Source organism: Phragmites australis, chromosome 3 (assembly GCF_958298935.1).
Source record: "Phragmites australis chromosome 3, lpPhrAust1.1, whole genome shotgun sequence".
In the NCBI taxonomy this organism is placed as follows: Eukaryota; Viridiplantae; Streptophyta; class Magnoliopsida; order Poales; family Poaceae; genus Phragmites; species Phragmites australis.
The window spans coordinates 14,393,717-14,411,210 of record NC_084923.1 but is presented as its reverse complement, the minus strand read 5'-3'; the positions used below and the strand labels follow the sequence as shown (position 1 = coordinate 14,411,210).

The 17,494-nt window shown below is 44.3% G+C and overlaps 1 protein-coding gene across 1 annotated transcript; it reads left to right on the top strand.

Annotated features, from left to right (window-relative positions):
• Nucleotides 1–12,215: 12,215 nt before the first annotated feature.
• Nucleotides 12,216–15,396, top strand: LOC133912335 (uncharacterized). The gene is made up of 3 exons (XM_062355003.1): nucleotides 12,216–12,650; nucleotides 13,066–13,523; nucleotides 13,598–15,396. Exons 1-3 carry the CDS (start codon nucleotides 12,585–12,587, stop codon nucleotides 14,916–14,918), a joined length of 1,845 nt encoding a protein of 614 aa, XP_062210987.1. The 5' UTR covers nucleotides 12,216–12,584; the 3' UTR covers nucleotides 14,919–15,396.
• Nucleotides 15,397–17,494: the final 2,098 nt, after the last annotated feature.

Sequence of the window (17,494 nt, the reverse complement as noted above, 5' to 3'; positions counted from 1 at the left end):
CTCTCTAATAAGTATCCCTTTGTCTGTTTATTTCTCACTTTCTCTCTCTTTATCTATTTCTCTCTCTATGTGTCCTTTTCTATTTGTCTTTATCTCTCTCTATCCCTAAGATTTTCTCTCTTTTTATTTCTCTATCTATCTATATCTCTTTATCTGTCTATCTCTCTCTTTCTCACTATCTATTTTTGATCATATCTTTTTTCCAGCTCTCTATCTTTGTTTCTATCCTTTTGTATATTTCTATCTAGTTTTCGCTATGTATTTACACTTTTTGTTGGTCTCGTACATGTCATGAAGAGACCGCGCTAGAAACATGCGTGGCAAGAGTTCATTTGTGCTAAAATTCCTTTTCACACAATCATGATAGGTTATCCTTATGTCGCAAAACAAACTAATGTGTAAGTGTTTAATATTTGTGTCTCCAATTTCATCATTAATTTTTATGCCTATTATGATTTCTTGGAGAATTATTTACATTTGTCCGGTGTTGACTGTGGTGTATCTGTCAAGTATATGGAATTTTGGAGATTTGGAGCAAAGCTGGTGGATGAATTTTTTCAAGATGACATTCAGAACATTGAAGTACATGTAAACAGTTTGTTGTTGAGTGAGCACAATAACTGAATTTGGGGTGTATTTGTTGTTGGCCTTTCTACGTTATGAGTATATTTGTCTCATTGCCTCTCTTTCTATCTATCTCTATGTATCTTTGTCTCCCATTCTTCCTTCCTCTCTTTCTCTCTATTTATCTATACTATATGTAAACTCTCTCACTCTCTCTTTAGATTTTTTATCTGTCTTTATCTTGGTTTCTCTCTTTATCTTTATAATGCATTTTAAAGTAAGTTGTATCTATGTCTTTCTCTCTCTTGAAGGTTTCTTGTTTCAGATGTATTTGGCAATAGCTTGTTTGTCCTGAAGTGTTTTTTCACAGGTTCAAGATCGGTTGTACAATATCCCAAAACAAACGAATGCGTAAGTTTGTATCTTTGTTTGTTCATTGTATCTCCTTTTTCTTCTCTATCCTATATTATTTTATGTGCAGTGTGTGGTTATAATTCCTATTTTTTAGCATTGATTGTAGTGTATTTGATCAAGTATATGTAAATTTGGAGGTTTGGAGCAATGTTGGTGGATACCATTTCTCAAATGATGTTTGGAATATTTTAGTTCAAATTGTAAATTGTTTGCTATTCAATGAGATTAATATTGTTATGTATCCGAGAACTACTATGGTCCAATTAGTGTTTTACTGTTTTGCTTTCTATCTCTTTTATTATTTTTTGCACTGTTCTTTGATTTTTATGTTAGTACTTATTATTTTTTGCAGGCGTTGGGTTCATGTAGATCATCTCTGAAAATTTATGTGACTACTATACATCTTTAAGCATAAGAATAGTTTGTAAACACTATAGATGCTATTAGCAGCTATAATTTTTTTTTTAACATTTCAATCAAGACAATGGGAGGCAAAGCCCACTTACTATACACCGCATGCTTTGTTTCTTTTTGAATTTCTAGTGCATATGAAAGAAGAAAAGTCCACATGTTCTGTATTGCACTTTTTTTTTGTCTTTTTGGCTCGTTTTCATGTTTCTATTTATAGATTATAATATTTGGGTTTCTTACCTGGTTATAGGTCATTTTGCATACCCATTTGTATCAAAGATCTGTCGACAGATCTGTTTGGCTTTTGTTTTGTTCAAAAGATTGCAGAGCAACGTGATAGAATGTGATTGGCTCAAAATTTGACAGATTTTAGTCTCCAAAATCTGTCAACAAATAACAAGAGGGACCCTTAAAATTTTGAACCAGAAGGAAAACTACTTTAGCTCCAAGTGGCTATGTAAAATGGGAATCAGCTCTAGAGCAGGAGTACGTATTTTGTACATGAAGTCAAGCAACATGCATGATTACCATACAACAGTGGTCACGGGTGGATCCAGCAAGCCCCCTACCACCTTGCACACCTTGGGGCCCCTTTAATTTTTAGACATAGAAAAAGAAAAAGGAGAGAAGAATAAGAGAAAGAAGAACAAAAAAAGTGAGAGTCCTACTTATGATTCTAGATCCATCACTAATAGTGTTACGTGATGGCAATCCAAACACCATGAGCCACTTACCCATTTTATACGGCGGGATTGAGCTCTGATTGATCATGCATTGACTTTCTTCCCAGTCTGAAACTGATACGGCCGCGGAAACGATACTGCAATACTGGATTGTGTCCGGAGACAGGCGCCGGGATTACTGGTGCAGAGCATCCGATGGTCACGGCCATGCTGCGGGCTCCGGTGACACGCCCGGCCGGTCCTACCTAATACGATACGCGCCAAACCCACTGGTTCCCCACCCAACCACAACCGAACCTAACACGACGACCGCATGTACACGATGCTCTGCTGCGTACCGTGTGTCAGTGGCAAGCAACCTCACGCCGTGATGCAGAATTACGTGCAGGGGAAGGATTCCATCAGCTCGTCCGGTTTTCATACTCGATTCAGAGCGAATCAATGGAAATTTCTGCATGCTCACTCGACTGGGTGCGGGTGCTTGATCTTTGCCGTCGAGCTAGGGCACATTTTACACGCTGCGAACTCAGAGGAAATAACTCGATCCGGCCACAACCCCAAACGAACCATGCACGCATGCTTTGAGAACAAGTAACTTGAACGAATGTAGCGACAGATCAATACCAACATGCATGCACACATGATTAGCGAGAGATGCCTACACCCATGATGGGGCAACTTTCGCAGAGAGCCCATGCGTGCACATATTCCCCCCTGGAGTAGTACTGACGCAACGCTCGTTCACGTACGCATGCGTACGTACGATCTCCGTCCCTATCGACCTGCGATCTCCTGTAGTAATACGGTTCGTTGTACGTACGTACGTGCGCGCACGGTCCACGCAGGAGAGAAGAGCAAGCGATGGAACGCGACGGCGGCGGAGGAGGAAGAGATGGTGGAAACGGGCGACGACGCGAACGTCGGCTCGGCCGGATGAAGCTGGTGCATGCGGCCGGGCGGGCGCGGCTGTAAAGCGGCGGCCGGGGCGACGCTGGCATTTCCTCAGCATGTGTCGACGCATTCAATGGGGGGCGGTGGGTAAAGCCGGTAGTATTCGAAAGCGTCGCCGTGGAGCTGGGCGCGGTAGCTACAGTTGCTGCTGCTGCTTGCTTCTGCAGCGCTCTGCGCCCTCCGATCGGCTGATGATCCATCCGTACCTCATGAATTGCCCTACGGGCTACGGTGGTGCAGCGTGGTGTGTGCGCATGCAACCAGATCGACACCTGCGCTCCTCTTGACGCCTCAACAGTAGCGAAGCACGCAGCCGTACGCTACTTCAGTGGCGACCGAGACATCAGAGGAGTAAATACTAATTGGCGTCTTGCTGGTCGACGACGAGTGGAACGGAGGCGGCTTGCTTGCCATTGCCACCATGCAGAACGAATCGCACCACCAGACAGAACAAATCGAACGGCGGGTTCTTTCCTTTCGCCCACGGTCCCTTCCAGCTTTCCACCTTGCAGTGCCACCATGGACGCGACTTGTGGAACTTTGACTTTTTTTTCCCTTATCGAAGACGGATTTCACAAATAGACCGTCCAGAAAACATTGCCCAGCGCACGACACTACGATCTTTGGTGTCGTTGTACCATTCTTAGACGCTATTTGATTTAGCGTCGTGAACTTGACACACAGGATATACGTTGTAAGCGCTCCTTGACATGTTATCACACGACGCTATATTTTAATGTCAATACAGCATCACGATCTTTGGCGTCGTTCCCAAAACTGACCAGAGATTAGAGGATGTTGGGGTGCATGGGCCACTATCAGGAGCATTGGTGGTTGCGGATCTGGGCACTCGTGGGGGCTAGCGCCCTGTTTGCACGGTTAATTTGGATGGCAAGGTCAATGAGGGTGGCAGATTGGATGGTGATTGTAACACCATGTGTTTTAGTATTCAGAAGATAGTTAAAATTCACTCCATTTAAGAAAAATTCCTAATTAATTAAGCCAACATAAAATCCAGGAAATATATATGTGTATGTATATATACATGTATATTATTATTTGGACTATGTATTTCAAAAATTCACAAGTCAATTTCTAAGATTCAAACCCTGCATTAATTTGAACATGTGCATTTTGATTTCTTGGTTTTATTGGTCATTTGAGTAACAATTCAAATTTGAATCATGCCTTAGTTCAATAATTTGAATAATGTCTTAGTTCAATTCAGCTAAATCTTAATCCAATTCAATTTAGTTCGATTCAATCATGGTTCAAGTTCAAACCTCATAATTTAATTCCTCGTTCCACAATCATTTCAAATTCATATTCAATTTTTTATCCCAACACCAATTCAAATTCAAATATCTCTATTTGAATTTATCCTTTGGACCCATACTCATTTAGACTTTCTTAGAAATTCAAGGAACAATCAAACTTCCATCTCTTTGGGTCAAATTCCCTTCTTTTTCCGCGGCTCAGTCCACCAACACAGCCCCTTTTCCTTCACCCCTTCCGTGTGAGCCGTCTCCGCTTGTCACTCCGTCCCAAATCCTGTGCACTAGGCAACTTCAGGTCACCAGTGCACCGCCCTGTGAACACACTCCTCTCCTCTCCCACCGACGAACGGGCATGTACGTTAGCTTCCCCTTCCACCTCTCTCTCTCTCTCTCTCTCTCTCTCTCTCTCTGCTATCACGAGCACAACCCAAGACACCCTTCTAACAAGCTGTGATTTTGGAGGTCGCCTTACTCAGTTGAACGGTGGCTGCGCAGCCACGCACCCCGTGAAAAATGGTGGGCGCCAACCACTGCTCTGCTCACCGATGACGACGTGTCACTCCACTAATTTTTTATTTGATATATTTGATATGGATCTTTTTTTCAATGGCACAACACCACAACCTTTGGCACCGTTTCAAAAACCGACCAGAGAATAGAGGATGTTGGGGGTGCATGGGCGACTATCAGGAGCACTAATGGCGGTGGATCTGGGCACTAGTGTGGGCTGGCGGTTGGTTTACATGGTCGATTTGGGCGGCCAAGGCCAACATGATGGGAGATTGGACGGCGGCGGAGCCATTTTTGGGAGGAGTTAGGGCTCGGGAGGAAGATGACGGGCTACAAAGGAGAAGGCGATGGAGTTTTTTATACTTTAACTACCAAGGTGACTCATGCTAATAGTATGGTTAGTCTCGTTATAATATTTTTGTCACGATAACCTTTGATTAATTATATTTTATATGGACACTTTATTTAGGTATTTGATTTTCATAATAATTTATTTTTTCTAAGATTATATTTGATATGGATCCTTCTTTTTTATATTCTAACCCCAAGTTCAATTAGTATTTAATTTATTTTATTTGGACTTTTTATTTAGATATTTTTGCCTCCCAAACTATATGAAAATCAAGCTACTAATTTTCTATAATTTTTAATTTTTAATTTGGCTATTTATTAATCGTATTTGGTATGAATTTTTTGATTTAATCTATACTGTTAGATGTTCATAACGACGAGTGGTTTAAATTTTTTTTTTTGCGATTAACGTGAAAATTTCATAACATTGAGAGTGAACCTGAAGTCTCTTTTTAACACTTAAATAATAATATAACTAGTAAAATGACACATGCAAATATCATGACTAGTCTCACAATAATATTTCATCATAATAACATTTATTAAAAGTTAGTCCCTTTATGGTTTTGTACTAGCTTAGTGTCATTTAGTTACAAAACACATAAAATAAAATAAAAAGATAAAAATTATGTTAGTAGAAGAGAAAATTATTATACTCAAAACTTGTACCTAGATCATATACATGCATTTGTTTGATTGATATATGTTTTGATCAACTGCCAAAATCATACGCCAAGTGTCGGTAGCCTAACAAAAATCAAAATATATTTGCCTTATCTGTGTGTTATGCCTTGCGTGTTACCAGCTTGATGCAACGAGCTTAAGCTATATGATACTTCTTAATCTATCATCTTAGTAAGAATTTTGAATTTTTTTATGATTTTTATTATGAATTTTAGCTTTTTAATTATATTTTACATTGACTCTTTTATTTATGTATTTGATTTTTATAATAATTTGATTTTTTCTAAGTGTATTTTTGATATGGGTCCTTCTTTTTTCTATTATACCCCAATTTTAATTATTATTTATTTTATTTTATTTGGACTCTTTATTTGGATATTTTGCTTTTCAAACCATATGAAAATCGAACTGCTATTTTTTCATAATTTTTAATGCATAATTTAGAAATTTATTAATCGCATTTGATATAAACTTTTTTTTAATATAGAACGTTAGGTGTTCATAATAACAAGTGATCTAGATACTTTTTATTTTTTAATTAATGTGGTAATTTTTTGATCTTAATAATGAACACGATGACTTCTTTCACTCAAATAATAATATAATAGATAAGAAGATTTTTTGAAAATAAAACTTTGTTAACAATTACCTCAAACTGATACAATCACATAATAGTTTACCTTTTTATTAGGTTCATTTGCACAGCTCTAACAAATAGAGTGACAGCTTAGGTCCATCAATTAGAGTGTGTTTAGTTGTCCGAATTCCTCTTAATCTGATTTGGTGGATGTGTATAATCTCAGAAAGAAATATGTTTTGTTGTCTGCATCTATTGTTCTCACCTGCATGAGCGGATGCAATCATACGACTTTATCCTGGTTTAGGAGTGAAACTTTACATCCGCTCATACAGACAGACTTACTTATCAATATGATAAAATCATATTTATGTGAGTATCCAATCACAATCTCAACTCTTGTATCTATTTATACAGCCTTAGATTCAGTCAAGCAAACATAAAATCAACTCAATTTATCTAGATAAATATAACTAATAAAATACTTTTATTTTTCACATATATAACTTCACTCAACCTATCTATCAATAAAGCTTTACAAAATTATGTTCGAGTGTGCGAACACACTCTTACTACCCCCTCATGTCATAGTTGCAAGAGGAAACGCGACGCATGATGGCTCGGTCACAATCCATGAGCCAGGTGAATAAGAAAGAAAAACGAACGAATAAAAAAAGAAAAACAAGGCCGAATCATCTTGTCTTCCTACGAGCGGCACGGCTTGTATTTCTGTCTCCTCTCCAGGCGATGCAACGCCACTGAAATCCACCATCGCCGCTCACCACTGAAAATCGAACCTCCTTGCTGCCCGAGTGCTACCTATCCCGTTTGCACCTTGATTAAGCATCCTGTTCCCATTTTAGCGTCGGATCTGGAGAAGGCGCCCGGAGCTTTCGCCCGTGCAGCAGCTCGGCTTGTCGGAGCGCGTGCGACGCTGGCCGTCGTTGGTAGGTGCGGCACGAGTGAGAGATTTCTCCAAGCGTTGCGCTGACCAAATACCGCAAAAATTGTTAATTTGTGATGAAAATCATGAACTGTGCGTGCAACATGTGCAGCTTAAACGATGACAGATGAGTGCATTGCCCAGCTTTGAGAATTTTCAGTGTAAAGGAGCTGCTAATATTATGGTGTCCGCTTTGAAACTGATAACCTAAAATAAGGAAGCGAATAAACGAATCAACGAAAAGAGGGGAAAAGATAGGAAAGATGAAAAGAAAAGAAGGGATAATGGTTGGGTGTAGACGGAGGAGGACTCAGGCAGCACGACTGTTTTATCTGATTCTCTCTCCGCCCTTTTAAAAGCTCACCACCCTGATCTCAAAAAAAAAAAAAAAAGCTCACCACTCTACACTAGGCCTTTTTTAGTTTATTAACTGAGCACATAATTAGAGCATCTTCAAGAGTTTTTTTTTAAACTCATCCTCTACATTCTCATATAGATGTCTTTTTCAAAAAATTCCTTTCTAATATCTTTTCACTCTAGGAGATTCCCTGAATCTTAGTCTCTATATATCTCAATCTCATTTATTTTATTGATATCCTATAAAAGATAATCCGCACATTAGTGATGAATATGACTAGATAGTAGATAGAAGATGTCTCTTATATTTGGGATGGAGGACTGGTTTAGGGGATATCAAAAATAGAGGATGGGTTAGAGCATGTCCAAGAGACCTATTTTGTTCCCTATATGTAAATTTAGATATTTTTCACTAAAAAGCACCCTCTAACAGCTCTCCAAAAAGAATCCCTGTTTTTACCGACCGCTAAACACACTCCAGCCTCTCTATATCTACAGAGCGAACTTCGCTCCCTATCCCTCCCTCCTTGTCGGGTTCCCACACAGGACGCGTGTTCAAGCGGCGACTCCCGCCCTCCCGTCACGTGCTCCATCGGCTGCCACCATCTTGCTCTCCTGTCGTGCGCCGTCGATGCCCCCAACTGCGATGACCCCTACCCTCCCGACACGCGTCGTGGAGCCCCTGACCGCAACGACCCTGCCCTCTCGCCACGCGTCATCGACGCCCCCGACGGTAATGACTCCCGTGCTCCCGCCACACGCTGTCAACGCCTCGGACCGCGACGACCTCCGCCTGGCTTGGGGCCCCTCCTCCTCCTTCCCGCTGCAAGGTCGACGACCCTCACCTTTTTGAGAGAGTTCTTGGTTGATATCTTCCTCTTGGACCACCTCCCGGGTATGAACATGTTCCTTCCCCCTCCTTTAGAATAATATGTGTTTGGCTGTGTTCTTTAGTATTTCTAATTTTATGCCGGTTTAGCTATTTAGGATTCCTTTTTAGAGGTTCTTGATTGAATTGTGTAATTCTCTCACTGGTCTGAACATATTTGCTCACATATGTATAAATCTTAGATGCCACATGACGAGTGTGATTGGATTCCAAATGTTTAATAATTGTACAGCTATGTTGCAATCCATTTTTCCTCCATGACTAGGTGTGTTTTACCTCGAACAGGTATTAGGTAATCATGTTATAGTGTTATGCGGTGGTTTGCTTGGATCCCGTTTGGAAATTTTTGGTGGAGTTCAATCTTATTATTCAGTCTCAATCATGTTGTTATAGGCTTATTTTGGCTATGATACTAGAAAACAACTAAGCTTTAGTCCAGATCCGTTACATTATTGCTTTAAACTAGTATTGATCTTGCTTTTGCTATGAAATTTCTACTCTCCTTATTTGTAATGAGAACAAATGGTTGCTTATTGGGTTTGTTATATGTTAGGAAAACTAAATGGGAATTGTAGGGTTGATCATAGTGCTTTCAATTGCTAAATATCTGATTTGGGTAGTTGATTTAATTATAGTTACAGTACCACAACCCTTCTACTTGGTCTGAAATTTGACAAGGACTAGAACAATTATTTATGCATAATAAATTGGAACTTTTGCATTTTACTCTCTTTTTTCTTAAATATATGCCCAGATGCATAGTTGTCCTGCATATTGTTCTAAAACAATTGATGTTTTTCTATAAATTTAATAGGGACTATGAACAGAAGTGGATATTATATTATCTTGAAGAGAGCAATGAACTAGCTTGGGATGAACTGAGTAGCCCACCTGAGGAGCAAGTAACATCATATATATAAGTTATTCCCACCATGAGACCAAACAAAAAAGAGCAAATAATTTTAGTGAGAAGGAAAACAAAATATTGGTGTCAACATGACTCAATCCACCATTGTGTGGCATGTTGTGCCAAGCTAAATGAAATCTATATTGTAACCTTGCTATGGGTGTGTTATCGTATATTCCTATTTTTCACTCATCTGGATGTTTTGGGACATACATTAGATCAATTTATTTGTGATCAAGGTTATCAATATCTCGATCTGCATTTGTGGTCCTATATTTCAATAGATACGTAAGCCTATGTTCTACTATTTTGTCCATATAGTACTGTAGCATCATATGGTCAGGTATACTGGTGTAGTATTTATGCTCTTCTCCAGGTGACAATCAAGGGCAAGTTGAATCTGTATTGTGTGTAAAATACAACTTTAGACCACTGCCACCTGCAGCCTAATCATATTTTTAATTTGGACTCTTATGCAACAGAGTATATATGATTGTGGACTCAAATTTTGTATATATGATTGTGGACTAAAATTTAGGCTAGTATCCAGATACATGTACACATAGCAAAGAGTGAAACATTGCAGGACACAAGGGCTAGCTATTTCCCTCCTATAATTATCGTTAATACTGATCTCCATAACGATGCCACATGTGCTCCACTAGGTCAGCTTGAAGTTACGAGTGAGCTTCCTAGTCTCTATTTTCTATGAGTTTCAATGAACTCATGAAGTTCAGACGTATCCTCATGGGAAGGTTCCACCTTTTCTCCTACTTGATCATAATTGAAGTCTTCCGATCCTTCCTCCCATTCATCTTCAATGATCATGTTATGCATAATTACATAAGCTCTCATAATTTGATCGAGAGTATCTTGATCCCCAAATTGCATAGGTCCTTGAACAATTCAAAACGAGCTTGTAGAACATCAAATGCTCGTTCCACGTGCTTCTTAACTGCTTATTAAGCTTTGATAAAATATTTCTTCTTATTGCCTAGTGAAGATTATTGTCTTTACAAATATGGCCCATGTAAGATATATGACATCTGCAAGGTAATATCTTATTATATAATTGTGATCATTGATGGTATAATTCACTTTTGGAGCGTGAACTTCAGGTAGCTACGCAAAAGAGGGGGGAGCGTTGAAGAACATTGATATCGACACACAGGTAAATCAAAGAAAGCATGTCAAATCCAGAGATCTTGTGAATATGGTCATTGTACATACCTTTCCATGCAGCCAGATAATTCTTCCATTTCCAATGCATATAATCAATGGATTCTAGCATTCTCGGAAAACTTCAGGCCTCTCCAAGTGCAAGTAATCTAGCAATATCATTCTCATTTGGCTCAAATACTCGCCTCCAAATACTTCAATAATAAATTTGACAAGCCTTTTCAGACTATCTATAACAATACTTTCTCTGATACGAATATAATTATTAGTAGCATCCGCTATTACTCCATAAGTAGTTAGCATACGGAATAATGTGGTAATCTTTTGCAAACAACTTATCCCAAGTTTACCGGCTGCATTTCATTTCTGCACAAAGTAGTCATCATGTTTTTCTGCAACACACATTATGCATACAAACAGAGAATGTCTCATTATAAACCCACGCGGGTATGATAAGAATAAGTCATACATACCACGATCTACAACAAAGACAAATAAAAATATATGTACTGATTACAAATCTACGTCTGAACAAAGTAGGGCTATACGTAGGATCATCCGAGATGTAGTCTTAATACAGTCTCAAATGCCCTGCTTCTCTGTTTCGATGAACTACTTGATACCCAAGGACATATCTGCCATGGTGCGGCTCCTTGTCAAGCTGATATTGATTGTGTGCTACGTGTGCTGCAGTAATAATGAATTCATCATCTTCATCATATGATGATGACGAATCCAATACCTCTTACATGAGAAAGCTATAACGACTCATCACAAAACAGATCAATTTCTCCTTGTGTCCTGCTCAGCATCGGCAGCGTGGTGTCGCTCGGGATTGATGGTTGATGCCTAGTTCGGCTCACAAAGACATCGCTTGGGATCAACTCATGCCGCTCAGGATCGACGGTGTGGCATCGCTTGGGATCGTGTGGTGTCGCACGGGATCGACGGCGTGGCGTTGCTCGGGATCGCGTAGCGATGCCTGGTTTGATTCGCGATGACGTCGCTCGGGAGGATCCCATGCTACGCTTTTTCTTTGTGCAGTCGCGGTGCCTAGTTCGCCTCACGGTGGCGTCACTTGGGATCGCATGGCGGTGCCTGGTTTGGCTCATGGTGACGTCCCGATCACACAAACGAGGGACAGGCGGTGCGGGAAGGGAGACGATAGGGGCAATGCTAGGCGACAAGACCAACATAGGGAGACGATGCGCGTATGACCGAGTCGATTGGTAGTTGCCTAAGTGGGCAAATTTTTAAATATAGAGAGTTACAAATAAGATATCTGCTAAAGGAGTAAAGATTTTAGGGAGTTTTTGATGCCTCTCTATATGAATATATAGAGAACTAATTTTAGGTATTTTTTAAAGATGCTCTTAAGAGAGCTACTAGAGATGGTTTTTAGAGCTAAGTTCTCTATATTTAAGATGAGTTAAGAGAGCTGTTGGAGAGGCTCTTGGCGTTAAGGATGATGAGGGGCTTTGTTAGATAGGCATCTTGGCCAGCTAGGATGGTGAGGGATCGAAGCTTTCTCTGAAAGGGAAAGCAGCAAGGAGAGAGAGATGATAGGAGAGAGAAAGTTGGGTGCAGTGCAGTCGATATTTTCTCTCTCTCTCGTTCCATTGTATTCCCCCACCCCATTTCTTCCCCACCCCATTCAAACCGAGAAAGGCTTAGAAAATACGCGAGGCGATAGATTTGGGAGATAGTACCGGATCCGTATATATAACCTCCTGTCTCCTCTTCCCTTCTTGCCTTGCTCTTCCAGCATTCCTACCTCCCCTCCCCCTCCCCCTCTATTCCACTTTGTGTGCGGGGTTTCTCCGTCTCTTCCCCTCGGGGATCGATTAAGGCTTCGGCTGGGTTGTGCCGATTGATGCGAGGGACGCAATGGCGGTGTCCTCGCCTTCTTCTGCTCCGGAGAAGAAGAGGAAGTGGCTGCTCAGCAACCGGAAGGTCAGTCTTGCTGTGCTACCTGGTTCCATTGTTGGGTTGGGTTGGGTTCCATTTCCACCTGGTTCCTCGCTAATGTTTCATGGTGTTCAAGAACTGTTTGGTCTTTGGTACTGCACGAATGGCAAGATTCTTCCTTGGACTTGAGGAGTTGTCTGGTCGTGGCGTCCAAATGCCAGGACATCCAAGAACCATTTGGATCATTGAAGCTTGCTGTGCGTGCGTTTTGTTTGTTTCGTTCAAGAACAGCTTTGTTCAAGCGCATTATGTCCGCTTGTCTTGTTTCATTTTGTTTCACTCCCCCCTTAAATGATTTTTTTTCCTCAGATTTGTCAATCTTGCCCTGTTCGAGCGAAAAAAATACAACCTTTGGTGCGGAAAATCTGATGTTTCTGTGGGCGTTCCGTTAATGGCTCAGGTGATCGACAAGTACCTGCGTGAGGCGAGGGTGATTCTTGCGGCGGCGCCGGAGGCCGGCAGCGGGGACGCGGTGGCGGCGCTCGGCCTGGTGGACGCGGCGCTGGAGCTGTCGCCGCGTATGGAGGCCGCCCTAGAGCTGCGCGCGCGCGCGCTCCTCGCGCTGCGGCGTTACCGGGAGGTCGCGGAGATGCTTCACGACTACATCCCCAGCTGCGGCAAGTCCTGCTCGGGCGACGACACCTCGTCGTCATCGTCTGCATCCTTGTTGTCCTCCGGCTCCGGTGACCTCGGTACAATCTCCCGTGCCAAGCTCCTCTCGCCCGACCGCCATCGCTCCGACGACGCCGAACCTGGCGGCGGGGCCGTCCGTTCCTTCCGTTGCTTCGACATCTCCGAGCTCAAGCGCCGCGTCCTTGCCGGCCTCTCCAAGAACCCCAACACGGACACCCAATGGAGGTATACAACATTCACATTACACATTTTGATTTGGCAAATCGCTCCGTTTTCTAATGGGTTGTGCCAATCAACAGGTACTTGGTCCTGGGCCAAGCTTGCTTCCACCTCGGCCTCATAGAGGACGCCATGGTGCTTCTCCAGACCGGACGCCGCCTCGCATCGGCGGCGTTCCGCCGCGAGAGCGTCTGCTGGTCTGACGACAGCTTCTCATCATCCGCCGCCGCCGCAGTGGCTGCCTCCGTGCCGTCAGGGAAAACACCCAAGTCCGGTTCGGCGTTCATCATACCGGCCATGGAGTCGGAGGCTGTGTCCCAGCTTCTCGCGCACGTAAAGCTCCTGCTCCGCCGCCGCGCGGCTGCCATGGCCGCGCTCGACGCGGGCCTCCCGGCCGAGGCTGTTCGCCATTTTTCCAAAATCCTGGAGGCACGCCGTGGCGTGCTGCCACACCCTTTCGCCGCCGCGTGCCTCGTCGGCCGTGCCGCTGCGTTCCAGGCCGGTGGCCGCCCAGCCGACGCCATCGCTGACTGCAACCGCGCGCTAGCTCTGGACCCTGCCTACATCCCGGCGCTCCGTGCCCGTGCCGACCTCCTTCAGTCAGTGGGGGCACTCGCCGATTGTCTCCGTGACCTTGACCACCTGAAACTTCTTTACGACGCCGCGCTCCGTGATGGAAAGCTTCCGGGGCCCCGGTGGAGGCCACAGGGTGGCGTGCGCTACCGCGAGATCGCCGGCGCGCACCGCAAATTGACCGCCCGTATACAAGGACTTCGTAGCCGTGTCGCCGCCGGCGAGGCGTGCAACATCGACTACAACTTGCTGCTGGGAGTGAGGCGGGGATGCACGCGCTCTGAGCTGGAACGCGCGCACTTGCTGCTCTCCCTCAAACTGAAGCCTGACCGTGCCGTGGTGTTCGGCGAACGTCTGGAGCTCGTGGACGAGCATCGGGACCTTGAGGCGGTGCGGGACCAGGCGCGCATGTCCGCGCTGCTGCTGTACAGGATGCTGCAGAAAGGGTACTCTTTCATCATGTCAGCCGTGTTGGACGAGGAGTCTGCCGAGAGGCAGAGGGCGAAGGAGGCCGCTGCGGCAGCCGCGGCTGCCGCGCTGGCGGCCAAGCAGGAAGCTGCAAAGCAAGAACCTGCACCGGTGCCGGAGAAATCCAAGGACTCGGAGAGCGCTCGTCCAAGAAGGCCACCGTGCCGCGTGCAGACTGTGAAACCAAAAGCTAAGGCCGCGGCCGTGGCAACAATGTCGAAAACGCCGGTGGCCGTGACGTCGACGGCCCCGGTGTACCAGGGGGTGTTCTGCCGCGACATGGCGGTGGTGGGAACCCTGCTGTCCCGCGGCGGGTACGACCGCGCCCTCCCGGTGAAGTGCGAGGCGATGAGCTGCTGATGACTCCCACCACCACCAGTGAAGACACAGCACATGTGCGACGTGGCGTGCACCAAGACGGAATGGAACGTGAGATCCAGCGAGGTGGCGGGAAAAAGGAGAGGGGTTTGAATTGTTTGGTCCAACTCGCTGTTGTACAGTTTGGGACGAGGAATTGGTTTAGGGAAAAAAAGGAAAATGAAAAAAAAATCGAGGGAGAAAAAAATGTTGGTGGCAGGAGGATGAACGGGAGCTCGTGGATGGGGAATTTTGGTTGCATCTTCTTGAATGCGAGTTGTTACAGTGCTGTTAGTTCTCCTCCTGTACCTCGCTGCTGTTAGCTGCTCCTGCGGGTTTTGCTCTGTGAAATCTGCTCTGCTTGCTGCCTTTACGTGCTGCCCTGTACAGTCTTTCACTTGTTTTTGGTTTCACCTCAAGATTAGATTCTGCTGCACTTCACCCCATGAACATACTGGCCAGCCTCCCGGTCCTCCATAATCTCTGCTGCTTTGTTACTGCATCATTTGCTCTGTGGTTTCTTGCTTTGTTTTCACCCGTCTTTGCCTCGCATCCGGCCAACGCGTCCAGAGGAGGGGACGACGGGGTCGCTCTTAAAGCTGCGCGTAAATGACGCACAGTGAGGGACTGATTGCTTGGGGCTCTCTGCGACTCTCTGCCTTCGCGGTCCTCCCCTGCCATTTCTGCCATCTTTTTGTGCTGTTGCGAAGCGGTTGGGGATAATGGACGGACGATGCGATCTACGGTAGATTAGAATTTAGATGCCTCTCGGTTCTCGGCGTCCGCTGCAAACACTGCCCGCTTGTGCATGCGAGCGAAATCCATTTCATTTTCACTGCGCCGTCTGACCGTGGCCTCTCTCGCACGGACTACTGTTCCCAGTGCAGAGTTACCCCGTGTCCGTGTATGTGAAGCTTTTCTCTTTTCTCTTGCTCCGTGTGGTCAGTGGTCACTGAAAAGCAAAGGATGATGATGTTGATGGCGATGCGTCCCCGGCAGTCGCAAGAAAAGTGGCTAGAATTCACTTCCATCGCTGCAGCGCCGCAGTCTCTGGCGTCACAAAATATCTAAGCTGTCATCGCACAACAGCTCGTGGCCACGACGACTCTTGATCTCATCCGGACCGTAGATGAACAATTCCTGGTGTGACCTGCGCCGTCGGTCGATGGCCAATCGCTTGCGAAACTAAACCTGACATGATGCATGCACTGGAGCACCGCTAACCTGTGATTGCATCAGGATTACGCGTAAAGACGCAGTGGTTTGGCGGCGGCTAGCGCCCTCGCCGTATCCGCCAGCCGATTCGTTGTCGCGGGCAGGAAGGCGATTTGTTGGGGCCGTCGTGGTGACGCACGAACTCGCGGCACGGGGTTCGTGACCTCCGAGCTCGCCATTGTTTAATGCCCAAGTCAGGAGCTGGTAAACAAGCGCTCTGATCGATCGGGGAGCGGAGTGGAGGTGATAAGACTGACGGTTGCGAGTGAGCACCCGGAACGTCACCGCGGCTACTCGCCGACCTACCATGTGCCGTCCACGTGATCTGATCCACGAGCTCTCGCGTCGGGAGCCGCGTTTTGAATGATTAGGAGGAGGGTTTGGATTAGCCAACGGATTAACGCAGCCGCGCGCTGCGTCATATGCAGATGCTGTGCCTGCACGTAAAAGTGCCATTGTTTTTGCAGTGTTCGCGACACAAGTGTCGCCACATAGTAGGCCGCGGCGACGTGAGGAGTAGTGTTACGGCCGTGGTACCGTGATCGAGGGTGAATCCCTTCTGCTGGTGAATGGCGATGGTCTGTGCCAACTTGGGTTAAAAAAAAAAATACACGGCTCGTACCATAGCGTAGTACTTTGTATGTTTGGTTGGCCGCATTTATTTTAGTTTAGGTCGACATATACATATAATTTTGAAAATAAACATATTTGATTAGTTACATCTACTATTACAATCTGATTTAACATATACAAATATAAGTCTTTTGCATAATCCGACATATGTAGATACACCTAAGTTTACTTTCGAGCATAGGCTTATGTTAACCTAACCGTTCTGACGATGCAACGTGACAACATCGTGGGATGGATTAGTGACATAAAAAGTTGTGCACATGTGCTAGGAGTATTTTTAATTTCTTATTTAAAAAGAGGGCAAGAGTATTACTATTTTTATAGAAAAGGAGAATTGACGCAGTTAATAAAAGAAATCGGATCCGTACACTTTACAATTGCACAGTTTAAAAGAAAAATCGATAGCAACCTCGAGACGACAATACATTCTAAACTCGAACAAAACGGGATCCATACTAAATAGCACAATCAAACAACAGATAAAACCAACTTAACTCAACTCGCGCACTAAACAGCTAAATAATTAGTCCCCTCACAATTCGATCGACGTAACCCTATTCCCACACCACACATCTCTGTTAACTCGGTCGACGGAGCTATACTTACACGTCATACCTCACTGTAACATAAGTAGCAGCACGTTATTTTGGAGGAGCATGTATTAAACCAAATTGGAGTTACGAAGCACCAATCCATAATGAAAGAGCCGCCGCGTACTTTTGATTTGTACC